This window comes from Pagrus pagrus (genome assembly GCF_965226575.1).
Source record: "Pagrus pagrus genome assembly, chromosome: 5".
Lineage (NCBI taxonomy): Eukaryota > Metazoa > Chordata > Actinopteri > Spariformes > Sparidae > Pagrus > Pagrus pagrus.
The window spans coordinates 28,173,021-28,198,036 of NC_140189.1; the positions used below are offsets into that span (position 1 = coordinate 28,173,021).

The 25,016-nt window shown below is 41.3% G+C and overlaps 1 protein-coding gene across 4 annotated transcripts in view; it reads left to right on the top strand.

Annotated features, from left to right (window-relative positions):
• The window catches only part of fgf13a (fibroblast growth factor 13a), a 104,874-nt gene that overhangs the window by 71,848 nt on the left and 8,010 nt on the right, over positions 1-25,016 (top strand). For 3 of the 4 annotated variants that reach the window (XM_084353557.1, XM_084353556.1, XM_084353559.1), the window contains 2 exons: positions 7,915-8,025; positions 13,859-13,962. In XM_084353557.1, coding sequence (XP_084209683.1) covers positions 7,915-8,025; positions 13,859-13,962 — 215 coding nt within the window. Of the gene's footprint in view, positions 1-3,709; positions 4,700-7,914; positions 8,026-13,858; positions 13,963-25,016 lie in introns of those variants that run through there. The other variant, XM_084353558.1, reaches the window with a different exon arrangement.

Here is a 25,016-nt window from a genome sequence, read left to right on the forward strand (position 1 = left end):
AAAAAACCAGCCATCCTACTAAAGGGCCCCACTGTCTGCTTGAGTGATGGCTGAGGTTTATCAGCAGTGGGATGACTGGAGCAAAACCTGCGATCTGCTTCTGCTTGTGTTGAGATCTGTCTGTCTGTGCTTGCTCGTGACGGGATTAGAGGTATCGGATAGTGCCAGGCAGGGATACTGTATGCTTCAGAGTAAACCGGGCTGTATAGAGGTTTACTATGCAGCTTTTCCAGAGTGCAGTAGAAGCATACATGTGTATCAGAGGGTTGGACCACCAGATGTCTAGTGTACAGTGTACTGGACTGATTTCTTACAGTGTATGGCTCATATGATATACAATAAGAGTGGGCACCTTCTCTATTTCACTTTGTATTCTTTATCTGATGAAGGTATTAATCTAATTGCATTAATAAAGGCATTAATTTAACAGCTATTTCATAGCTATTGTAACTTTTTGTAGCATGTGAGCTTGATGCCAGTATTAATAAAACATTTTCATTTCAAGTTTGTTTTGTTTTTCTGTTAAGGAATCTTGTAGAAAGAGTTCAACATAAAATACTTAATAACTCAATCAGAAATGATTTTGGTGTGTAAAAATGACTGTGAGCCGGAGGAGGAGGAGAGGGAAGAAGAAGAGGTAATTGTGCAGTATTGATTACTAAAGCTTTACAACATTCTTGGCTGAACAAATGAATAATGTTACAGTAAGTAAGTTTAGATTATGACCGGCGAAAAGGAAAATAAGCTTCACAAGAGGACTGTTGAGAATGTTTTCAATATTATTCGACTGCGCTCTCATAAATCAAACTGCTCTGTTGTGCGTTAGGATCTTTGTTTTTCTCCTGGTTTTAGAAAAAACCTTGTGATAGTAAAGATTGCTGCTATGGATACAATCACTACTTTATAAATAAGTCCCGGCTGTTCTCGAGTTACGATGATTCTATAAAGCCCCGTTCAACCTTGAAACAACTTTGCCGACCATCTAATCTTAGACTGTGCGGAGGTTAAAGGTTAGACTCCCTCCATCCCTCTCTGACAGTAAAAAGGAAAACAAATGCTATTATCGCTCCAGTAGCGCCTCGGGTCTTATGTCACTGAAGCCACATCCCTTGTAAATCAATATATCGGTAGCCAGCTTCTTGCACGGCTGACCAGTCAGCATCTTACATTATCGCTCGGAATAAAATATTCATTTTTATGCAGTTGTGGTTTAATTGATTTGCTGCTTCCGTCTGATGCAGACGGATATAAGAACGTGTATAGTAAGGTGGTATAGAATTACCATTATTCATCAATATTTCTTTGCAGTGTTTGCAGCTTTTATTTAATATTTTTACCATTATACAAAACAAACATTTAACAAAGATCATACACCATGAACAAACAAAAACACTACTTTTAAATCCCAGCTTTAAATATGATTAATGTGTCACATAGAGACAAATCTTTAAATACTACGGATTCTAATTAAAAACAGCTTCACATTGATTTAAACCACTTTGCACATTAGCGGTCAGCTGCTATATTATGTGAAAAGACCGACTCCAAAACTTGTGATTGAATCATAAATTCAACCTCTGTTTAGAAAAGGTGCATGTGCAATCATGTCAGCTCATGTTCTTGAGTGCGCTTTCCCTTGAGGGTTAAACATGCTGCTCTTGATAGCCAGTCCACTTGCTCCATCTAGTGTTAAGAGCTGTGTATAGTCAGTGGGGAGCAGTACTGACCCTCAGATGTACAGCGTGTACTCCCAGGCTCACTGAGTTTATTGTTTAGACCATCACTGCATCAAGTGCATCAATTAATTTGCTTTTACCTTCATAAATCATACCTATAAAGAGCCATTTACACTCAACATTTACTTAAATGTTTTAAATCATTGGAGTTGTATGAGGTAGATCTGTAAGCACACTTCATCCATTGTGCTGACACTCATTTGTGCAGTGATGCTGATAAACAATGTAATATTTGCTCAATCTCTTATATAAAACAGTCTGTACATTTCCACAAAACAGAGAAATGTTTCTGTGAAAAAAGGAAAAAAAAGAAGAAAAAAACACTTTGCTTAATGCATGTTGTCTCTGTTGATTGCACATCGATATTTTTTTTTCAGCCGAAAGCAGACAGGCCCGTATAACCGGTTTAGTCAACGCATTATCGGATCATTTTACATCATTTTTTGTAACATGAGAGCAAAGTCTTCTCTGCCCCAAGAAGGCAGTCCAATCTCAGCCTTCATTTTTCGATCCCTTTTCCTCCAACCCGGCCGCGCAGAGCGCAGCAGTACCGGCGAACAGCGCGTCCAACAAGACCTCTAAATGAAAGTTTAATGAGCGTTTGAGAAGTCATAATGGCATGTCGCTAATGTCCTGTAATGATCTTCCTGCCGGTGACCACGCCTCGATGCTTTCTCTTTCCACTACGCCTCTGACAGCTTGTCTGACAATGGTTTGAACTTTGCTGATTGTACACTTCTCCACTCCACTCCACTCCACTCCACTGCAGCACAGGACTGCGAGTATCCACACTGTCTGCTGTCCGCTCCGCTGTAGACCACCATGACTTTTCCTTTGAGAAAATCAGTTTCAGGTAGGCTGATGTTCCTGTTTCTGGATTCGGATCTGCTTGTTTTCTCCTTCTTTTCCCCCAATTTTTATTTGTTTTTTTCAACATGTTATTGAGACAAGAATCCCCAACTTATCTTGAGTGTGTCTACGTATTTAGATGTGTAATGCTGGATGTGTTTAAAAGAGATTTATGTAGTTGATTAAGTGATTTTCTCTGCGCTCAGCACCGTCCCGGAGCTGTCCGTGGTGCTGAAGTCTTTGCCGTACAGATGTTTTGCGCTGGAGTTTAAACTCCTCTTTAATGAAAAGCTTCTGTTTCTTCAGAACTCATGCAGGAGATTTACATTATCGTTATAATCTCTTAGTTTCACAGAGTAATTTATTTTAGTTACTTCCATCTCGCGAGATTTCAGACTTAATTACGCGACGCTTCGTATCTACACAACGCCAAATACATCTTGAGGTGTGTTTACAGGCGTCTATTATTAATCAGAGGAAATAAATAAAAACGTCGGGGACAGTTTTAGTTTGAGGACTGTAGATGGCACCATTGGTTAAGGCTGTTTTAATGCGCTCCCTCCAGGACTGAGGAGTGAGGAGGTCCACAGTGAGGGCTGGAAATGACCGAGACGTCACAAACTTTTAGTCTGGGGTTTAAAGTCTGTATTTTGATGACACGCAATGTGTAAAAGCTACATGAAGATCGACGTCTTTAAAGGTGGGGCGGCATATATATTCATGTTTTTTAGTGAAATGGAAGTTAATGTGAATTATTTGGGAATGTATGATGCCGTCTGATCTCATTTCATCCCACTAAATCATCACTTATTCCACAATATTCAGCCTGCGTCAACATCACAGTTGCTGTTTTACTCCTCACAGTGAGAAATGGCTTATTTCTTATTTAATTTATATGAAATTGAAGTTTGAAAAATGGGATTGTGTTTTCTTTCAAAATGTTGGAAACTTTCTGTCCAGTCCTGTATCCAAAATCTGTGGCACCCCCCTCCTCCTCCTCCTCCCCGCCCCCACCCCCACTTGATATGTAACATGAATTGTCTCATGTGTGCAGATCGTGCGCCTCACTATAGTTAGACTCCCCCCCCCACCCGTCCTGTCCTGTCCTGTCCCTCCTCCCCACCGCTCGTCCTCCAGCTCTGGGATGCTCTCAGCGCCTCAGCTGAGTCTGTGCGTTGCGCTCAGCTCGGATGCTGCATCCACAATGAGGCGCCTCCTGCTCGCACCTTGCGCTGCCTCGCTTCGTCAAACGAGAGAAAAACAAATGGGATCTTCTCGGTGATGCGTTCACGTCCCGTGCGTTGCCTTTGGAGAAGCGCGGCGTAAAGTCGTTTTTTTTCTCCCCCCTCACAGCAGCCGCTCCAGAGAGGGATCAGGGGGGAGCGCATAAAGAGCAGCGCAAACACTCTCCCGGCGTCTGCAAACAGGTGTCTCCATCCTTTTAGCTGCGCAGTGAGGCTCATTCACGACTGTCACCATGTGCGCGGCCATGTAGTTTAGTGGGATGATGCGAAAGCGCTTACAGAGGCTGGGGTTGTGCGTGCTGGCGCTGATGCCGAGGAAATGATAGAGGAGGAACATGCAGCTTCACGGTGGGACGTGTGTTTTTTGTTTTTTGTTAAGTTTCACTTTTTGTTCTTGGAGCTACAACGGACCGGTCCTGAATAACGCCTAAATCGATGAGAACATGATTCATTTGGACATTATCTAACTGGCTTTACGGCACCACTGGGACTATTTTATTGTCCACTCTTCATTTCCCACTTGGCAAAATTCCGTTTATTGAACGAGTCTTTGTAGATTGTTTCCCTCCACACCTGGACGTTTTTCCTTCGGTGTGCAGATTTGTGGATTCAAAGTAAGGGGGTGAGATTATTTTCACGCTTCTCCGGAAGTTTTTTTCCAAAGCGCAGCCAAACTGGCCATGGCTGCAGCGATTGCCAGCTCCCTCATAAGGCAGAAAAGGCAGGCGAGGGAGCGGGAGAAGACTAATGCCTGCCGCTGCGTTAGCAGCCCCAGTAAAGCCAAGGGAGGCTGTGAAAAACCCAGCCGACTAAATGTTTTCTCCCGGGTCAAACTCTTTGGCTCCAAGAAGAGGCGAAGGAGACGACCAGGTCTGTTGTGCAAATTTCATCGGGCTATTGTCCTCATCACCACCAAGTCTTCATCTATTGCAGGCTGCCATTGTGTATCAAATAGGATGTATAAACTGAGCACTGCTCTATTTTTATGTTAAGACTGAACCGATTAATGAGTGTGCCAGAGTTGGTGTGAGGATGAGGGGGGCTCCCTTATGAGGCTGGTCCACAGAGAGCTCACCTTTGACATGTCAGGCCGCTCTGAAGGAGATATTAAACCCATACCTCATCCTTCACCGTCTTCTTATTCAGTCCACACAGAGATAACAAGAGCAGAGACAAGATACACACATTAAGTCTATTTTGGAAAGACTTCACTGTCACTTAGGAGTCATTATTCACCGTCCAAGTGAAACTGCAGCATCAGTTTCATTTCTGTATTATCAGTCGCTAAAATGTGTTAAAACTATGGATACACGGTGCACTTGAAAAGACCGCAGCCAGAATATACTGTAGTTTCATCCTCAGTGTAAAATAAGAGAGATACGACACAGGTTTAAATAATCATGTCCTCCTAACTCTTATTCAGAATCTGGATTTAGAATAATATTCCCTCACACACAGTCCACCAAGTTTGTTGTAGCTGAAATGTATTCAACTTAAAGAAAAAAATACTTGTCACGTAAAAATAAATAAGTGGTACCTGTCACAACTCAAAGTGTTAGAAGTATTCTCTTATAATACATTAGAAGTGTATAAGTATTTCTGTGAGTCCAGGTCCAGGGTGGCTCCTAAAGCTCTCTTATAATTGCAGTGACAGAAGTGTGTCTCTGTGGCCTAAAGCACCCGCTCTCCTACAAATCCAGAGCTGAAGTGGCCACGGCTGCATATCTGATCTGATCACATCTCACTCAGGCCCAAAGCTCAACTTTTTGTCAGTCCTGTCCAGTTTCTAGATGCGTGTGGACAGAAATCTTACAAAGACTCAGCTCTGTGATTTCTCCCGAGCTTTACTCAGGTTAGGGTGCATGTTTATGCAATAACTATCCTCCAGTTTTTTTTTTTTTTGCACCCCTCTCACTTCCAATTTCCATTTCTATCCTGTGGAGGAAGCATCGAGTGCCAAGAAGAAGGCGTTGTCTGTGTGTGACTTACACATGGTGCTTCACCAAACACAACCAAACTGGCATCTTTTTGAAATACAGCGTGGACCGTGTATGTAGTTTGGTCTGGTAATGAAGTGTGCACATGGTCACAGAGCAGCAGCGATTAGTAGATTGACAGGAAATCACCAACTATTTTAATCGTCAGTTAATCGTTTCAGTCATTTTTCAAGCAAAAACGTCAAACATCTGCCGGTTCCAGCTTCTTAAATGTTGGGCTTTGATGCTTTTCTTTGTGATTCATGACAGTAAATGAAAAGTCTTTGGGTTTCGGACTGTTAATTGGACAAAAGAAGTCATTTAAAGACGTCACTATAAGTCTGATAGTTTTTGACATTTTAAAGAAAAAATGATGAATCATGACAGTCAGAAGATTAAACAGTAATGAAAATAATAGTTATTTACCGTCATTTATAATAGTAAATAAAGAGTCTGTCCAGGTTGGACAGAAAAGGCATTTTGAAGACGTAGCTTTGGGCCCTGCAAAATTGTAGTGAGCATTTTGAAACCTTTCTCGACATTAATTATGAATTTAATCTGCAGAATTATTGATAATGACAATAACGCACACAGAGTCACGTTCCTGTGTGTTCACAATACTTGCTGACATGCGTACATTTCTCAGTGGATGTCCATGATGTGAAAATCATCCGATGTCGTAACTCGATAATGAAACGTAACAAGTTTTTACAACAAAATCATTACAATAACACGGGTGTACGAACTCAGTTACCCTTCTCTGCAGCAAAAGTAACCTTCGTAAGGCTAGACACGGCAGCGCTGAAAGGTAAGTGAGATGAAAGGATAGATGAAAGGTGTGGTTAACCACAGTAAAGGACACTCCACCAGGGACAGTAACCAGGGAATGGAGAGCACTTAGCTCTTATCAGACATAACACTGATGGAACACAGACAGACTACTCACACACTTCCAAAGTAAATCATCTGCCTGTTCAAACGATCGTCTTTTGGACTGATTGAGGCTAATAATATTATCAGCCTCAATCAGTAGTTTTACCTAAAAAAAAGGGGGCAAATTTACACTATTTAGTGTAAATTTGCCCCCTTTTTTAGGTAAAACTATTCATATTCTCAAAAGTCTATCTTACATTTTGTCTTGGTTTTAAATCTTCAAAATGGCGCGCACTGAATCATAAGTGCTACCAATTTTTTGCACATCTCCTAAACATGTCATCATGATTTTCTGGGAAACAATGCAGGTTTCTGCAAGATACTTTCCTGATATTCTGCCTCTATTGGACATTTCGCACGCAGCAGAGAATGACGGGAGGCATGGAGAGAGAAACCGAGGTTGACATACAAGAAATTTCCTCAGCCGTCTTAGTCCACTGAGCCACCACACGCCGCCTAAAGCCATTTTTTAAATCTGATATTTTTTGCTCTTGTCCATCTGTGGTCTTATTTCTCTGTTGTTAAGCCACAGGGGCTGCTTCTTTAGTCACCCCTGTTCCACTGTAGAAGAAAGGGAGAAAGAGTTGGTTAGTTTTCATACATCGCCACACAATTATCATCAATTTCTTTAAATCATAAAAGACTTTTTCATTTTTTTCAGTTCATCAGACGTCTTACTTGATTTGTTTATTATACACCCCCCAAGCCAACAGCCTTATTCAGTTCTCATAAAGTGGCAAACACCATGATTGAGTGGTCAAGCTATTGTTAAAATACCTCAGACTGCACCTCGGCTAATGGCCGCTACATCATGGCAACAAAACTATCTTAACAAGATTCCCTTTTCAAACGTCTCTGATCTCTTTTCCACGAGAAGGAACAGCTCTCAAGGATGAATTAGCTTCCTCTGACATGTTAATGGTGTTGAGTTTGGGTCTTGTTAGCTCGACTGACAGGTGTCTCAGCCCACCTCGGCTCCACTCAGCCTAACTACCCTTCGACTAAATTGGATTTTGTGGCTCCAGTGACTTCCAAAATGGCTGCGAGCGATAAAGTGAAACTAAAGCCTCGAAATGTCCCTATGAGTGACATCACGCTGCTGTATTCGTGATTTTCTCCAGTCTGTGGTTTCATTCTTTCCGCCTTCCTGTCTCTGTGCCCCCTCTGCCTCCACAGAGCCCCAGCTGAAGGGGATCGTGACGAAGCTGTACAGTCGACAAGGTTTCCACCTGCAGCTGCAGGCAGATGGAACCATTGATGGAACGAAGGAGGAAGACAATGGTTACAGTAAGTTTCGCTTCCAATATTTTGTTCTCCTCATTTTTCATACAATCCCCCTGCTGTACTGTTGGTCAGGGGGAACCTTAAAGTGTTGTAGAGTATCAACGTTATGAATGCTCCTTTAATGAGTTGAAAGGGACAGTTCACCCCAAAATAAAAAAAAAACGTATTTTTCCTCTTACCTGCCGTGCTATTTATCCATTCAGATTGTTGTGGTGTGAGTTTTGGAGATGTCTGCCTTCTCACGAGAAGAATGGAACTAGATCGGCTTGTGGTGCAAAGCAGCAAAATACATTCAAATACATTTACTCGAGATAATCCACAGACACTGAAGTACAGTTCAGTCGTATCACAGCACGGGATGTAATCATTAATGTTATTCTCCTCGGCTGTGCTGTAGCATTAGCTAGCTTAGTTAGCAAGCCTCTCATCCATGAGTAGATGGATCAACATGGGTCATGATTCCTGGAAAGAGCCATTGCTGTTGAGCTTTCCCCCCATGTATTTTTCAGAGCGTTGAGCACCGCAAGCCAAGTGCCATCTAGTGTAATTAAACTGGAGAGAAGGCGGACACCTCTCAGGCCGCTATCTCCAAAACTCAGCAACTCACATCACAACAATCTAGATGCATAAATAGCACTACAGGTAAGAGGGCCGATTTTGATTCATTTTATTTTTTTGGCGGTGAACAGTTTCTTTAAGAGAGACACTCTCACTGAGATGAGATTACAAATGCTGAATTTTAGTTGAGAACAGGATTCAAAATTGTTTTTAAATTCCACTCCTGTGGATAAACAGTATTGGTTCATTGTACAGAGGAAATACAACATTTTTTCTTTGCCAGTGTATTTTAATTGCTGCAGCACAGAGTATCTATTTATGTAATCTAATCATAGTCGTCCTATGGCAGCCTGAACACAATGATGATTGGCTTTCTACTCTCCGACACGCTTGCCTCTGTGGGGGGAGCCGGTTTTGACGTATACTATGTATCGATGTATCCCTGTCACTGCCATTACACCCACCTACTCTTTGTTTTCCAATAGACAGAATAAAGAGGAGATCAATGGAAGAGTAACAGCACAGCCACAATAGAGCAGAAATAGATCACCTTATAATAAGACAGTGCTGTTAAAGAATAGAAAAATAGTGCTTAATGACCTTTGTGAACTCAGTTAAGGACAAGATCCGCATGGCACATTGAAACAGCTTCGATGTAAAACTTGCTGCGTAATCCCGACACTAAGCGGATGTAAACACTTCTGGAGAGTCTGAATTAGTACCCCTGCATTCAATTACTCCCTCGGTGGAGATGGTGTGTGTATCTTGCGTATAAATAGCAGCTCTGTGCAAGTGGGATGTTGTCAAAGCAAAACAACTTAACTACTACACAGAGCAAACTAGCGTACGTGCAGGAGTAGAAACGAAAATAATGACATAACGTCTTTTACACACACACACACACACACGATATTATACTTCACACACAGACCAGACCGCCCGTCATGGCTGCATGGACTCACTTTTCTTACGACTTGCATAACAACTGGCCCGCATTGGCACCAGAATAGTTTTTGAAGAGAAAATTAAAGAGTGCAGCTGAATAGGAAAAGGAGAAAGAGTGAAGCTCTTTGCACTGCTCCAAAAATAGCGTTGTTAGGCGCTGGGTGCGCTTGTCTCCATGGTGACGGAGAGCGCAGTCCTCTTGGAGCTACTGGTGTCTTGTGATGGTGGGAGAGGACCTACTCAAATGCACACGCACACACTCACACACACACAAAACAAGAATGTGATCTTTGTACTGTACTGTTGCTGAGAAGACAGACTTGGCTCTTTGCCTGTGGTAACAGAGACGTTTTGATATTTCTGTGACATTTTCATTAGGAAAGCGAACAAAGTCAGAAATAACAAATCACAAGTTTCATAAATCCCAATGATTTATTTCCCATTTTATACAATAGTGTCTTGTGTTGCATCACGACTGAGCAAACCCACTGGGTCTCTAGAGGACAGCACTATAAGGCAACTATATATCCTTTCTTTGGCAGAAGGAACGTACAGTTACAGTGTTCAAAACACAGTCTATTCTCGGTCTTGTCCTCTGTGTTCTTTCTTTTTAAATTTGTTTTTGTAAATGGACGTGAAAGTTCAGAATCTGTAGATTTGTTAAAATGTCCAATTTATTGTCAGCAAGACTGGAGGTACTGTTGATCCCAGAAATAGGCAAAGAAATATGCAAGTGTCTGATGTGTAATTCACATGAGACTGTTTAAAAATGTAGGTTTAATGAGTCAACCTTAAAAACTTAAACAAAAAAATGTTAAATTTCCTTTCTCTGACAGATAATCAAGTAGTATCAAAAGAGTTTTACATTATTCACCTAATTTAAGCCCAGTTATCTCAGACAAAGAGCCACAGCACTTAGCAGTAATCAGTGCACAGAAGTGCTGTGTAATGTTGTCACAACGGCTTACTTTATAGCTCCAATGCTATGTCGTGCCGTCATACATAGGCTGCTCTAATTACAGTCATGCTGCTCCCAGGATCAGTAACAGATAGGATAAATGTTTAAGATATGACGTAGCTCAGCACCTTCAGGTTTATTGTCGCATTGAATCGGTCATGACTCTGAGTCGGCCTGCAAGCAATCGTGAAAAATGTCCATCAGGCCTCCTCGCCCTTCATAGTCCACCTGGCTCTCTGCGCTAGGAAAGGTCTGCGAGTGGGTGGTGGCCCTGTCAGCCTCTTCACTGTGCTCAGGTGTTTCTAGGAGCCAGGAAGTAATTGAGTTTCCCCTCTTGAAAGTCTCCATCAGTGCACCGCCTGGTAATCCTCCTGAAATGAAGTGGACTGCAGATGTGTGCGTGTGCGTCAGTGGTGGGAGTATGAAGGGAGAAAACTCTGTGAGCGGCAGAGAGCGAGAAGGGGGCAATTATAAAGACAAGAACCGCTCACGGAGCAAGATGTTTCAGGGGAGGAAGAAACCAAATCATCATATCTAAAAATGTGGTGCACGCAAGAAAAAACAGGACACAAATTTGATTTACACAGATCCAAAATTTGTTGAATTCATACCTGAAGCAGTCTGCAGAATCTTATCAGTTTGACTGAGTTTGGAGGAGAGATTTTGTTATGAGAACACTGCCTCTCTCGCTCTCTAAACGCAACAGAGCCAAGACGGATCAATCTGAACAATGGTGCTTGAGAAAGTTTGCTGATAGTGCCATCTGTAACCTGTAAAAATGATTTTTTAGCAAGTTTTTTTTAAGCGCCTCCGCACTGCAGTATTGAAGAATGCTCCAAACAGACATTTGTTCAAATGAATACAAACTACCTAAACAGAAGAATTGCATGTTCTTTCCTCGTTCCTCCTCTCTGGGAGAAGTTGTGTTAAAATGAATTGACCGAGTGTAGTTTATGTTTGGGGTTGAGAGAGGATGTTGTTCTTAGTGCAGCTCAGGTGCTACCCATAACCAAGCAAATGTAAGATCATCATTGTTCTTCTGTCTTTGGTTGAGAGTCGATACTAGCAAGCAGATCTATCGCTGGTTTGTTTTCATAAATGTGCTGCATTACTAAACAGTAAGCATAAAAACAATGCAGATATTGAAGTTGTATACAGCAGGTCTTATCTGCTTGAAATATTTATTTTACTGGAAGCATCTGCTATACAGGAAATAGCTGCCAAAGCAGGCATCACTAAAGATACACCAATTTGTCATTTTGTCAAGCTTCAAAACAGCGAGTGGTGCGTCTTTCCCCGGGGAGCCATCTTGTGATTGCTGTACCGTTATAGGACTGTCACTATATGTGTTTCAAAAGTGCTGCAATTTCGAAGTTAGTTAACAAAGTTGCTCAAACATGCTGTACCTGAGAATATAAGTGAGCATTTAAGATGCACAGAGGACCCTCCACCGTGCAAAAACAGCATCAGTATCAGTACGAAGAAGTCAGTTTAAAAAAAGAATATACATTATACAACACACTCGACTAATGCAGTATAGGTTCGCGATGCCTGTTATGAAAACGTTGCTCCGGATCAACCAGTTCATCATCCGTGACGGCGATTCTGAAAACGCTGGCAATTAGACTCATGGGATGTGTCCACGATCCTGACATCTGTTAGTCGGTATAGTTGATATACTCTGACTCTGAATATTTCAAACGTGTCACTGGGGACATGAAGAGTATGTTGAGGGCAACCTTCTATGTGGCTTTTGAAGAAACAAAAGAAACAGAAGCAAAGACAGACTGAGAAAGAGAGAGGATAGAGAAGCAGAGGCAGAGAGTTAGGAAGGCGGAGAACCACAGAGCGAGTGATCCCAGGACTTCAATGTTTTTTCCACTGAACCAAGAATGTGCTGGCACCACCCGTTTACTCTACCAAGTAAATACATTATGCATTCATATGGCTGTCGTGTACAGTAAAAGCCCAGTGAGAAGGAGGTCTGCGGTGTTAAAGCGATGAGGGCAGATGAAATAGCCCATCAGAAAGCATCTATAGTGCACTTAAAGGAATCTGCAGATAGGGATCTACTAAGTGGTTGACGAGAGGAACTGTAGTAAGGGCGTACTCTGACTCACAGCTCAACTGAGGTGAGAATTAAGTTTAATTTCTCCTCTCACATGTGTCTGTATCCTAATATGATATTGTGCAGTCTGAATAATCGAGAGTGGAACGTGTGATGAATGTTATGATTCTCCTGTGGACATTATTGGTCCAATCAAAAGGGTAAAAAAAATAAATAAAATCCACAGCAGTGATGGTGGCATCACTGTTTGGGAGTACGTCCAGCAATAGTCAGAACAAAAGGCGAGAAGTATCTTTATCTGGGATAGAAGCACGACTACAGATTTTCAGGTGGATGTTCATGTGCTTCCCTCTCTTCAGCCCGTGGGTTCCCTGCCAGCACCTTATGAAACACACACACACACACACACACACACACACACACTCGTATATAGTGCAGGATGACATTAATTAGGTAGAGGTGTACCCCACTGACCAGCTGGACTGCCGCTGGCTCTCTCAGCCTCACGACTCAGTCCCCTGATCACACACAGGTTCATATACAGTATGTGTGTGTATGTGAGCACGAGCAAGTCCATGCACAGAGGTGCGGAGTGCTCTCTCTCCCCGCACTCACTATATATAATGCCGGAGATGACGGGATAGAGAGAGCAGCATTGTGAGATAACAACATTTGGCTACGCAATTATTTTTTCATCTCGGTTTCCTTCCACCTCAACAAATTTTACACAGTGTGTTTGCGATACTAAGCCTTAACGATACACAGCCTGTGATTTCACTTTGTGTGTGAATACACAATATTGTGAGCTCCTTCCTCTGTTTCTGTCTCTTGTTTCTGATTTTGTTCACTTGCTTTATGAAACACTCTCGGGAGAGAGCGGCTGAGTCCCTGAGCTTATGTTGTACCTTTTTTTTTTTGTGGCTTGGTTTTGATAACTCACTCTTCCATCCAGACAGAGATAGGGGACACTAATAACTATTTTAACCCCTTAATGGTGAATTATACACAGCAAACCTGACACTTTGAGCTTGCTTTAAAATTTGGATTTCTCTCACTGGCATTTGTCCACTTTCTGGCTCGTCCTATGACAGTTCCTGGCTCACCAAAGACCTGAACATACTCATTTATTTAGCTGCCCTGTCCTGAACACTCAAACATTTCAATTCAAGTGTCAAAGCCATAAGAATGTAAACATATAACGTTTATATTATCAAATGTTCTTATTTATTTATATAATAAGTGTATAAAATGGAGATGAAAGTGCACGCTGTGTTCATTCTTTGTGTCTGTTGTTCATCTCTTTCCAGCCATGTTCAACCTTATTCCAGTGGGGCTGCGAGTGGTGGCCATCCAGGGGGTGCAGACCAAACTCTATCTGGCTATGAACTGTGAGGGCTTTTTGTACACATCAGTAAGTGTCTTCCTTAATATATGTGTGAGTGTTTGTGTGCATGTGTGTCTCCTAGTGGCAGACTTTCTAGTCAAGCTTAGGGATGCACGATATTGGATTTTGCAGACATGCATTTGCCCAGCTAATTGCAGCCAACATTAGGTCTCTCCTGCAGAGGGATTCACACATTGTTTTACATATTTGTATTGTAACGGCTCACTAGCAGATGCAGACATACAATGCTTTTCAAAACATTCACTGGACAAAATAAGAGAACTACTGAGTCAACAGTTCACACACATGTATGATTAAAGCATCATCTCATCAGCCCGTCGGCGGAGCTTTTCATTTCAGGGCGATGCGATATTTCATTTTAAAGCTTTTATCGGCTGATCCCAACGATGATGTGGTGATATTTGTGATTGCAAGAAACTCAACAAAAAACACGAGAGAGATCATAGACGCTAAAAATGTAATGGCACTTATTTAAGTGTGTTTTAGCAGAGATTTCTCTTTTATTTCTTTATATTTGTGGAAATGGGTAACTCACTCTCACTGTGCTCACCAAGGCACAACATTACCCTTACCCTGATGGAAGAGCAGCATCATCTTCTGATATAATAGTGTCAATAAAAAGTTCAAGGATTGTGTAAGCAGGCGGAGCAGTGACATATCCAAACGTGGCAGCTGGCTCTTCATCTTTGATTAAATGTGCAATGTTATGAATAATTCAGTTGCGGGCCGAATAATGTCCCTGTTAGTCTTCCTCCCAAATGCCACCATCTCATTGTGTGGCAGGCGTCAGTGAGGAGACTGACAGGCTGGTTGGATGTGCACCCAGAGGGCGTGCAGCAGACACACACATTCACTGTTAACAGACGACCCTCATAGTCAAATTAGTAAAGATTGTTCAGTATGGTAAAGGTCTCGGTAGACAGACACAATGGTGATTGATAGAAACAAGGTCAGAAAGAGCGAAGAAAACCTAATGATCTTGTAGCTTTTTATTCTGCAGCTGCCAGTGACAAATTATTTAGCGCATAGTCGGGCGGTAATGTGATGAAGGAAGAAGAAAAACTCGCCTCTCCCCGATTTCACTCTCTCTTACACACAAACACACGAATGCATTCATAAACAGGGTTAATGTGAGAGTTCTCACCAAGCATTAGTTCAGTCAGAGACACTTACGTCAAAGAATTGCAAATGGTTATTCAGTTAGATCAGGCTCGGCTATTTGAGGGGAGCTCTTAGACAATCCAAGAAGCAACAAGGACACTGGTCTGAGGACTAATCCACTTAAACACACATAGATGTACATTCAATTTAGTATAGACAACGAAAAAGGTTCAACACATGCTAAATATTAGATTGAGATGCTGGTGATGGCTACAACAGCAGGCAGCGATATATCATTATCAGCGGAAAAATAGTGGGACCTGTCAGGATGTCACTACCGACCTGTACACCTGTATAAATATGAATGTATCATGACAGAAAGCTGGTATTCACTGAGGTATGTGCAACTGACAGGGAGGCATAATGAACCTGCTGTCAATAGAAATGTATTTACCAACTCAAATGTATTTTGCAGTCAGCAGTCATGTTTAGAAACATAGATCGTATCCGTTGTATTTGTAAGACCAAAAGAATGACAGCATAATCACTGTAGCGACCGTGGCGAGCGATTGTTTGGTCTGCCTATAATTACATTTTTAATGAGCACTAGCATTTGTTTGACAACATATCCGTGGGGGTTGCCCCAGCTAAGCATTCCTGAGGGGAATATGCAGGAATAATTGAAATAAAACATACTCCTTCAACCCCTTCCCACAGCACACACACACACACTCACACTCACTCACGCACTGTATTTAACACGGCTCCCCGGCAGTCCACAGCTCCCAGTGAGTGATTTTAATGATATGAGCTTGGCTGTCAGTAATTAAGCATATGCAGCAAGCTGTAGGATTAATTTAATAAAGATGGATCCTGCTGGCAAAGGCTCTACGAGCAAAGAGAGGCAGCAGAAGTATTGGCCTACTGCTAAACTGCCTTTTGTTGCTATAGTTTCTAGAAACAATTTCATTTTAAGCAGCTTATAGTTCCTTCAGATTAGCATAATATTCTTGATACGTTTCGGTTTTTCTTCTGTCCGTTGTTCTTCACTGAAACAGCTCTTCTCAAAGTCTTCAATGACATCGTAATTAGGGTTGCAGCTAACGACAGCAGAGTCACGTCTGCTCTCATTGGCTGTAGCTCATCGCATGGCTCCCCGACACAACCAGATTATTCGCCTGCTTGATCTTTTGGCTGTCCGCGAGGCATCAGTGACCTCTCTGATTGCTCTTTGAATGGTTCACAAATAGGGATTGTTGCTCACAGCAGCGAGTGTTAATTTGGCTCTGATCTTGGGCTTTTTTGGGGGGTGAACTCAAAAACTGTTGGCAAGTGGAAAATCAGGGTTACAATCCTGTAGTTTGAACTCCGCATTCGGCAGTATTTGGGTATCTCTGGTCAAACCAAGTGCTTCTTGTGACAGTTTTTTCAAGGTGTTGTTAAATCATTCTTATGTGCAACTCTGTCCTGTGGTGTGCCCCAAGGCTCTGACCTGGATCCTATTTTGTTTGCCTTTTCTATGCCTTATATTGCACTTGGCATGATTTTGATAACATTTCCATTAATTGTGCAGCCCTAGTTTAAAAGGTAGGGTTAGGGTTATATTGTACATACATTTTTCCCCATTGTATGTCAAGATGAGATGGACTATATCAACATTTTATTGATCCAGATTAGAGCTACTACTGACACCAGACCTGATTTCTTTAAACTTGTCCCCCAGTTCAAGGTCAATGTGATTCCACATTGAGCTTATTATTGATCAGACACCTAGCTACATTACTGACCTATTACAGCACTGTATTACTAGATGGTCTCTGAGGTTCTGACTGAAGTTTGTTTTACCTTGCTCCAGGATTAAAACTAAAGGAGTCTTTGCTTTTAAGCAGGTGTGCCTTCTAAACTTAAAAATTAGCTCAAGGTAGACCAATTTTGATTGCATTTGTTTAGTTTTATATTTTTATATGGTATCTTTCATATTCAATGTTTTTGCACTGATCTACATCTGTCCTAGAAAGATACTACACACTGTGTAGTACAAGGGAGAAACACTTAATATCATTGCCCTGCAGAGAATAAAGGCATTGTAATTAGGGTTGAGCATTTAAGCAGAAAGAGCATTTGAACCACAGTCTATTGATTGTGGTTCAAATGCTCTTTTCTGCTTACTGATTCTAGTTCTTTTTTAATCCTGGTTCCTATTTTTGTGAATAATATAAGCAATATAACAACCTAAACAATGCTAAATTCTTCTGGCACACACTGATTTTGCATGTTCTATCTCTTTTGTGTAAAAATATGTAAAATTTTAGTCATATGGTGCAGAGCATAAAAGCCGCAGTCTAAAGAGAATACTGCTGGCTGCACCCAGTATATGCTGTTTAAAATAGCAGCCCTCGTGTGAAATACAGTACATCTTGTAGGTGTGTTAAATTGGAAGAATGCAGTTGGGGGATGGGATGTAGAGCTCTCCGTTTCAGCTAAATTAGAGTGGGAATTGAATTGAATGTGTAGCTGGGTGCCTAATAGTGCCTGTCTCGCTGGGATTGCTGCTATGGTAAAGTGCTGCCTTGAAGCCACACATTGAACCAGCCAATAGCAGGTCAGCATTGGAGGGAGATTCCCAATGAACGGTGGAGGGACAACAGATGACGCAGTTCTGGGTGGGGGGGGGGATGTGAAGTGCTGCTGCTGCCGCTCCCGTTATCCTACATACATGTGGCTGCATACACGCATGCATGAATGGAAATGTGAGTGAATTATGAGTGAATGTTTGTGAATATAAAAAATAGGATTCAAGTGATTTACATGTATATGGAATTTACATTTTTGACACAAATTCTAATGTGTACTAAATTATAGATTTGCACGTATGTTTAGATTTAATCTGATGTTACATACAGTGTTTCCTTCGGTAGCATTCCTTTGAGTGGCTTTTAAAGCATAGACTCACATATGCATCTGGTGTACGTGCAGCCGTTTGTACATAACTGCGTTCTGTACGTATAAGAGCATACACCAAGAAAAAGAGAGAGAGAAATGAGTAGTGAGAAAGGGAGTTCACATGTGTGGGTGAAACAGAATGCACCAGTGAAAATATATTCATCTGTCAGCGTCAATGTGTGGGAGAGGAAGAACCAATTAATATGTATTTTACTTTACTATTCTCTCTTGAGCTGCCTGCCCCGCTCCTTTTGCAAAAGTAATGTGAGCGAGAAAAGAAAAAAAAAAAAGTGTTGTCAACATAATCTAAAGTAAGCTGCAAAAACATAGTTACCAGAAAAATACCCTCTTATGCATCTGTAGCAATGCAGTGAATATTTTCAATGAAAACACATTTAAGCTTTCTTGATATGTTTACAGATGTGTGGGTATAAATTTAGATCCTGGGCTACGTGGCGTCCACATAACTCACGAGGTGCCTTTGAAGTGGTGTTATTAATTTCCTGGTGGGTCATATTTGAATAAGTGTGAGTCACTGAGGCTCCAGTTGAGTCTCGTCTAGACTGCTCTGTGTGAGTGTGTGTAAAAGGGAGAGTTCAGGGCTCCAGGGGTGGAGATATTTATCAGGTTAGCATTGAGGTTTACAGCCTCCTTTTTTACCGAAATCGCTGGGCCGGCTAAATCCCTGCGGCGGTCATACATCATGTGAAAGAGAGAGTTCCTGCATATGACATGAAACCCATCACATTCTCACTCGTTTAAAGCACTCTGGTCTGGATACGCATACTAAGTGGGAGCTGAACGTCTGTGTGAATAATGCGCAGAAGAAGGCAAAAGAATGATGACGATGATGATGAGGGAAAAACAAAAAAAGGCTGCTAGATGAGTGTGACACCTGCATTACACTCTCACTCAAGTCACTTTAAGTATTTTCCTCCCATCTTTAGTCTAGATTTAAAACTACTACAAGGAACTTTCATTTGTTCTTGATTCTTGCGGCCTCTTTGGGGATTAGTGTTGTACCGTACCACCAGCCTAAGAGGGGCTTCTTTCCTTTTCCTTTTTTATTACTTATCCAACTCGTGACAGGCATTAAGAATACCTATTTTAGTTATACATAACAAGCCAATCTTCTTGCTGATGGTCTCTTTTGCTTTTGTATATCATAGAGAAGGATCAGTATTAAATTGAGACCGTTTCATGACCCCCTCAAAGTTCCTTGTGGCAGCTTCAAGTATAAATTCAGACAAAAGAATGCTTTAAGAGAGTCCCTGAACCCTTGAATAAGGGATGCAGAAGTTGTGAAAAAGCATATTTCATTCTTTAGACTATAACATGTATAACTATAAATGTATGTATAACTATAAATGGAAATAGAGACAGAAAACAGCTGTATATGACTGTACATGTACATTATGGACTTGTATTTTTAGTACACTCCTGTTAGATATGTATTTGGCTCACACCCATGCCTTTTCAACCATTCAGCCTGCACAATGCCTTTGGTAAATAACCACTGCTATAAGGTTTCACTCCATTGAGCTGTGTCATTAACTAGTTTGTGTTGTGTGTGTGCGATTTGGCTTGAGCGTGTACCCTGTGTGGGTGTGTCTGTTTGTGTTTCGTATTTGCGAGGGTCTTTTCCACTAGCTTAAAGCTCTCCAATTTATTCCCAAACAAATGAACACGGTGAGTGTACTTTATCTTTAGCTAAAGAAAAAGGTGCCTTTTAATCCACTTCCACTCCGCTGAAAAGACTGGGACATTGAAAAGCCGGATTTAGGACGATTTGTCTTCACTGCCCAGTCATTCTATTAGCTTTTGTGTGCCTCACGAGCACTGATGTGGCTGCAAAGACACCACGACAGCACTCAGCCATGATTTCATTGGCGTAATTGGTGTCATCTTAGTTTCGATATGGCAGCTGAACACACATGGGGCAGTGCGCGGCATTGATTTGGCTTGTCTTGTGCAAAATCTGGCCATTATCTTTACAGAGGAGATCAGATTCATTATGCCAGTATTTCTCCTCCCGCAGACTGGATCAGGAAAACACCATTCGGCTGTAATTACTCCCCTCAAGCCGACAGAATGCTGTTTGAGAGTGCATCATAATTGATCGTGTTTTCTTGACATGAACGCCTTGCTAATGGATTATTCATTTCACAGTTACCCTTACCACTGCTAAATTGTGTAATTGTATGATAGAGTACGAGAGGTTTTCCGGATTGGTCAGTGTGTGCCTGCTCCGTGTGCTTTACGATCGTGGATATGAAAAATTGGCATCCTTTAGTATGTTGCGCAACACTTGCATCAGCTTTTAAATGTCTCCTTCGTATAGGCAGTTATTGGATCGTAAAAACCTCGAGGAATACTGCCATGAAGCTGGGATTCCCCCTCGCTGTAAAATATGAGTGTTCTCTGCCTCTGCCTGCCCGCTGCCCGTGAGATAAAATTGGCTTCATATAGACGGACGAGCGTAAATGTATGTGGGTTTAAAGCATTTCTGTGTGCAAGAACGGATATTATTGTGAGATCGAAGATGTTTTTCATGAGACAGTTCAGCCATGTTAACATGTCAAGTTGTTAAAATGAACTACACAGCACTGAAGTGAGATTTGCATGCCAGTAACTACCGAGCTTTCCAAAAGAGAGAAGAAGATGGGAGGGTGGGAGGGAGGGAGGGAAAGATTTCTGAGGCAAACCTTTTGTGCTTCTATGACCCCCATCATTCTGGAGGAATAACCCACCAACACCTACTAACATCTGGCTTTTGTCTTTAGTGTGAAAGGGTATAATTAGCACTTATCCCCAGGTCAAATGACTGCAGTAGTAATGGGCAGTTATCGGCTTCCTGGGTGGACACGGTAGTTTTTTAAAAATGTTTTGCTATGATGCATTGAAGTGTGTTAAAGGTACCAGGCGTTGGTGTTTTCCATCTGTCTTTGCTCAGTCGGTGTTGAGGTGGAAAGAAAGAAAAAAATGGTGACAACAGCATTTTCACTGGCCTCCATGCTGCTTTCTACTGTTCCCTGTTGTCCAGTGCATTCGTGACATCTACTGTCACAAACCCCCACCTCAAAAAAAGGGATTACATTTTAGTCGACTTACCCACATTTAAAAAATCTGCATAATTAGTTAATTTTGGGGTCAAAATGGAATAACAACGTTAAATCTAAAGCTGTGATTTATAAAAAGATAAATCCTAATGACCTGTTAATTGCATATTCGTATATTGGAGCAATTTGCTATTAATTCAAAGGTAATCGTCATTTTGATAGAAACTATAGAGCGTAATCTAAGATTAAGTGATAGCATCGGTCTATAAACTTAAATGAAAACACTGCTTTTCCCCTACAAAGATGCTGTAGAAAACAGAAAAAGGTAATGTGTGTAATAACTGTGTGTATTTCACGTCTGTAAAATGTGGAGAAAACATCTCACAGAGCTCCCAACAACACAACTATTAAATTCATTTTCTCATAACTGTGAGAGGGCAAAACAGCTGACAGACTGATACACCAGGGGCACATATACAGCTTATATAAAGTGTACTGAATACACCAAGACAGCGCTGTAATACTTTCCTTTTTTTTAACAAAAAAATTGCCTGGACATTGTGTAAGTGAGGCTGGCAGCTGTGCATCATTTGGACAAGGACTTGCCATAGTTGCATATTTCAAGGAAAAGCCCATGTAGTCTAATAGGATCATTAAAAGTCCATTTAGCCAGACCACCATAGAGACATTGGGGGGGAGGGAGATGATGTGACTGATATTATTTCAGTGCAGATAGTGTCCTGCTCTTTATTTCTAAAGTGATTTCCCCCCTCGCTCCATCTGGCACTGGAGTCAGTGATTAAAGTGATGTGAGACTTTTTTCACTGAGAGATTGGTTTCAGTGAACAATAGATATGCTATTGACTGATGGAGATGCTACTGGAGCCCATTCAAAAGAAACTGAATGTTTCTGTCTATCACAGTCCTGCTAGAATAGAAATGGGGTTCCCCTGCCATTTTGGCCCCTCCTTGTGTCAGTCTGAGCGAAGGCTGCTGTCCACAGACCCTCTCCAATACAGCAGCACCCGCCAGCAGCCTGTCCTCCATCTTGGCCCTCAATGCGCTGTATCTCTCTGTATGTGTCTGTTTATCAATAGACTCTTATTCTTCTCCAGGGCGGGTGTAACCAGCCAAGTCCACATAAGCTCATTATTAGAGGTAGAACAGAACTCCTGGCTCGAGAGCTGAGCAGCCCGTTGTTTAGCTTTCAATTGCTGCTCGTGCATAACTGAGATGGACGCTGCCAAGCCTTTCTGGAGACTGCTGCGGCTGCTAATCAGAGTCGGGCAGGAAGAAAGACAGAATACAGTGTAGCACTGAGGGTGGTGAATAGTCAATATATTAATAAGGAGGATTAAGAAAGCAATACAAGACAAAATATCTGATGTACTGCTTATAATTAAATAGAGAGGATAGGAGGTAGAACATCTAAGATACCTTTCACAGTCAAAAGTCTCGACATAACACCGAACACCATTTACACTCCTTGTTCCTCACATTTCGTAGTGACCTTGTCACAATACCAGAATGTTAAACTTTGTTACAATACGAGTATAAAAAACGATACACTAGCTCTTTTGATACCACTGCAGAAAGGGAAAAAGTCCTACACACACAAAATAGGGTAATCTCTTTCTTTTTTAAATTAACAATCAAACAACAGAGTGCTGGCACAGATAAAGTCACCGCATACCAACATATTTGTAAAAATGTTCTGTGTAGTCTTAGGTCTGAAAATGTTATTGTAAATCCTCCTGCACAGCTGTAAATCTTTCCATATTATCCCATGTTTAATTATTGTTTTAAAAAACAGGGTATCAAAAAGTATCTAAAGTATCACTAAATACCTTATTTTGTAGACTTTGTGTTCAGTGAACACGATCTGAGGGGTACAAATATCTTCCCTGACATCACACTGGACTGGACTGGAAGGATAATGCTGAGTTTTCACTTTTCACAGAGGACTAGTTTCTTTAATATGTGCAGCAAGACGTAGCAAATCTTTTTCCACTCTGTTGTTGTGAGTGCAATATTGCTACAATCTGCTGGGACAGAAGCAACAGAGCTGGTGATACAAACAAACTGAATACACTGATCAAAGACACCGGGTCGGTGCTGAAACTACTCTGGAGCTGTTAACAGTTTGGAGAGAAGGAAGCTGCGCAAACTGCTGTCATGGAAAATGTCTTATATCCCCTTTAAGATCTATTAGTAGAACTGCAGAAGTATTTCAGTACAGAATTTATTCAACTACAGGCTGTATATCTGCACCTACATAAAAGACTACAGATGTTAAGCACTCATTGATAATAACAATGTATTAAAAATGCATTTTTCTCTGCATGAACGAGATCTTGAAAATTGAAATCAGACCCAAGCATAGGGACAAACAAAACAAAATCACATTGCAGCCATAAATAAATGAGAATACACTGATTCATGCCAGAATATACACGTTGCGTATGCACTAATAAGAATAGACTCACTTTATCTAAGTCTAACTTAAAGTAATACTAACACGACCATATGTACATTGAAAAAGTATTTGGTGAAAAAGCGATACTGTAATGTGAATTTTGTACTGAAAATATTATAACAGTGGACAGTAGCCACCTGTATTGGTTTGTTGCTGCTTCCAAACAGCTTTAGCAGAACTTTTTGTGCAGACCAAGTAGATTTTGTCATCCATGACTTACTCTAGAAGCAGTTTAGGATGAGGTTTCTTTGTAGCCTGTATGGACAGGAAGGAACAATTACAGCAACGAATACATGAACTCATTTATTGAACATATTGCAAGTATTGTTTAAATATAGAAAATGTTTACCTATCCTTCAAGGCACAAAGCAGTGAATACAAGACAGAGCCAAGACACACAAGCAATCTACTGTAGATCCCCATCTTGTCTTAGATTAAGGCTGAGATCAAAGGCAAACCTAAGTGCAGACATGGCCTCGAACAGATATTGATTTCTATCAGCTCAGAACGTCAACTGCTGAAAACCAAGTACACTGTTAGTGCCTGCAGATGTGCCGTCTGAGTCAGTCTGGAGCTGTTGTTATTTTTCTGTTATTTCTTCAAATATTATTGTTGAGGTAGACTAAATTTTTCTAACAAATTAGTATAGTTCACTGTTCTGTGTAGGTTTTAACCTAATAATCTGTTAGGTGAATCAAATATATAAAGCTATGAGGCACCCTTGTAGCTCACCTGGTGAAGCGTGCACCCCATGTGTAATCTCCTCGGTGGCGGCAGCGACCTGGGTTCGGCCACTCGATGTTTAACTTTCAGTATCTTTTTAACTTTCGAGGTGCATTGGTTGAAGTGTTGTTTCAATCACACAATCCTGTTTTGACTTTCATCTAGAGCGATCGTGGAAAGCCCAGCTCATGGGTTCATGGGTTCTGATCGTGATTGTTCACACAACATGAATCCTCATGGAATAGAAAATGTATGAAATATGTATGGAAGTTCAGAAAGACAAAGAACAATAATTATCTTTACCCTGAACATGAACCTTTGTCTCTCTTCAGAAGCATAGGTTAAGATTGCATGTTGTTAATTTACTTGACAAATCCCTCAGTTGTTGTGTGTTTTTTTTTTTATTTATGCGCTTTAAACTCTCTCTTATTCCGAAGTAAGAACTGGAGACTAATTTCTTACTGAACCATAACACTGTAAGCTCCCAGCTGGCTCCACAGCCCCCCTGGTGAGCTTAGCATTTATTCAAATGGAGTGTTTGGTACCCCTGTGATGTTGCAGCTTAACTGAGAACCAGAGCTGAGCTAACAGGATGTATCCCATTGAGGTGATACGTCACAAGCTTCCTGTGACTTCAACTTTGTTAGAGATTTCTGTCTAGTGTGATCTGTGAAGGCCAGATCAGAGGGATGATGAATGTGTGTGCTTGTCAATTACTGTAGGTGGGTCTGGCTTTTGTGTCTCAAATTGGCTCAGTG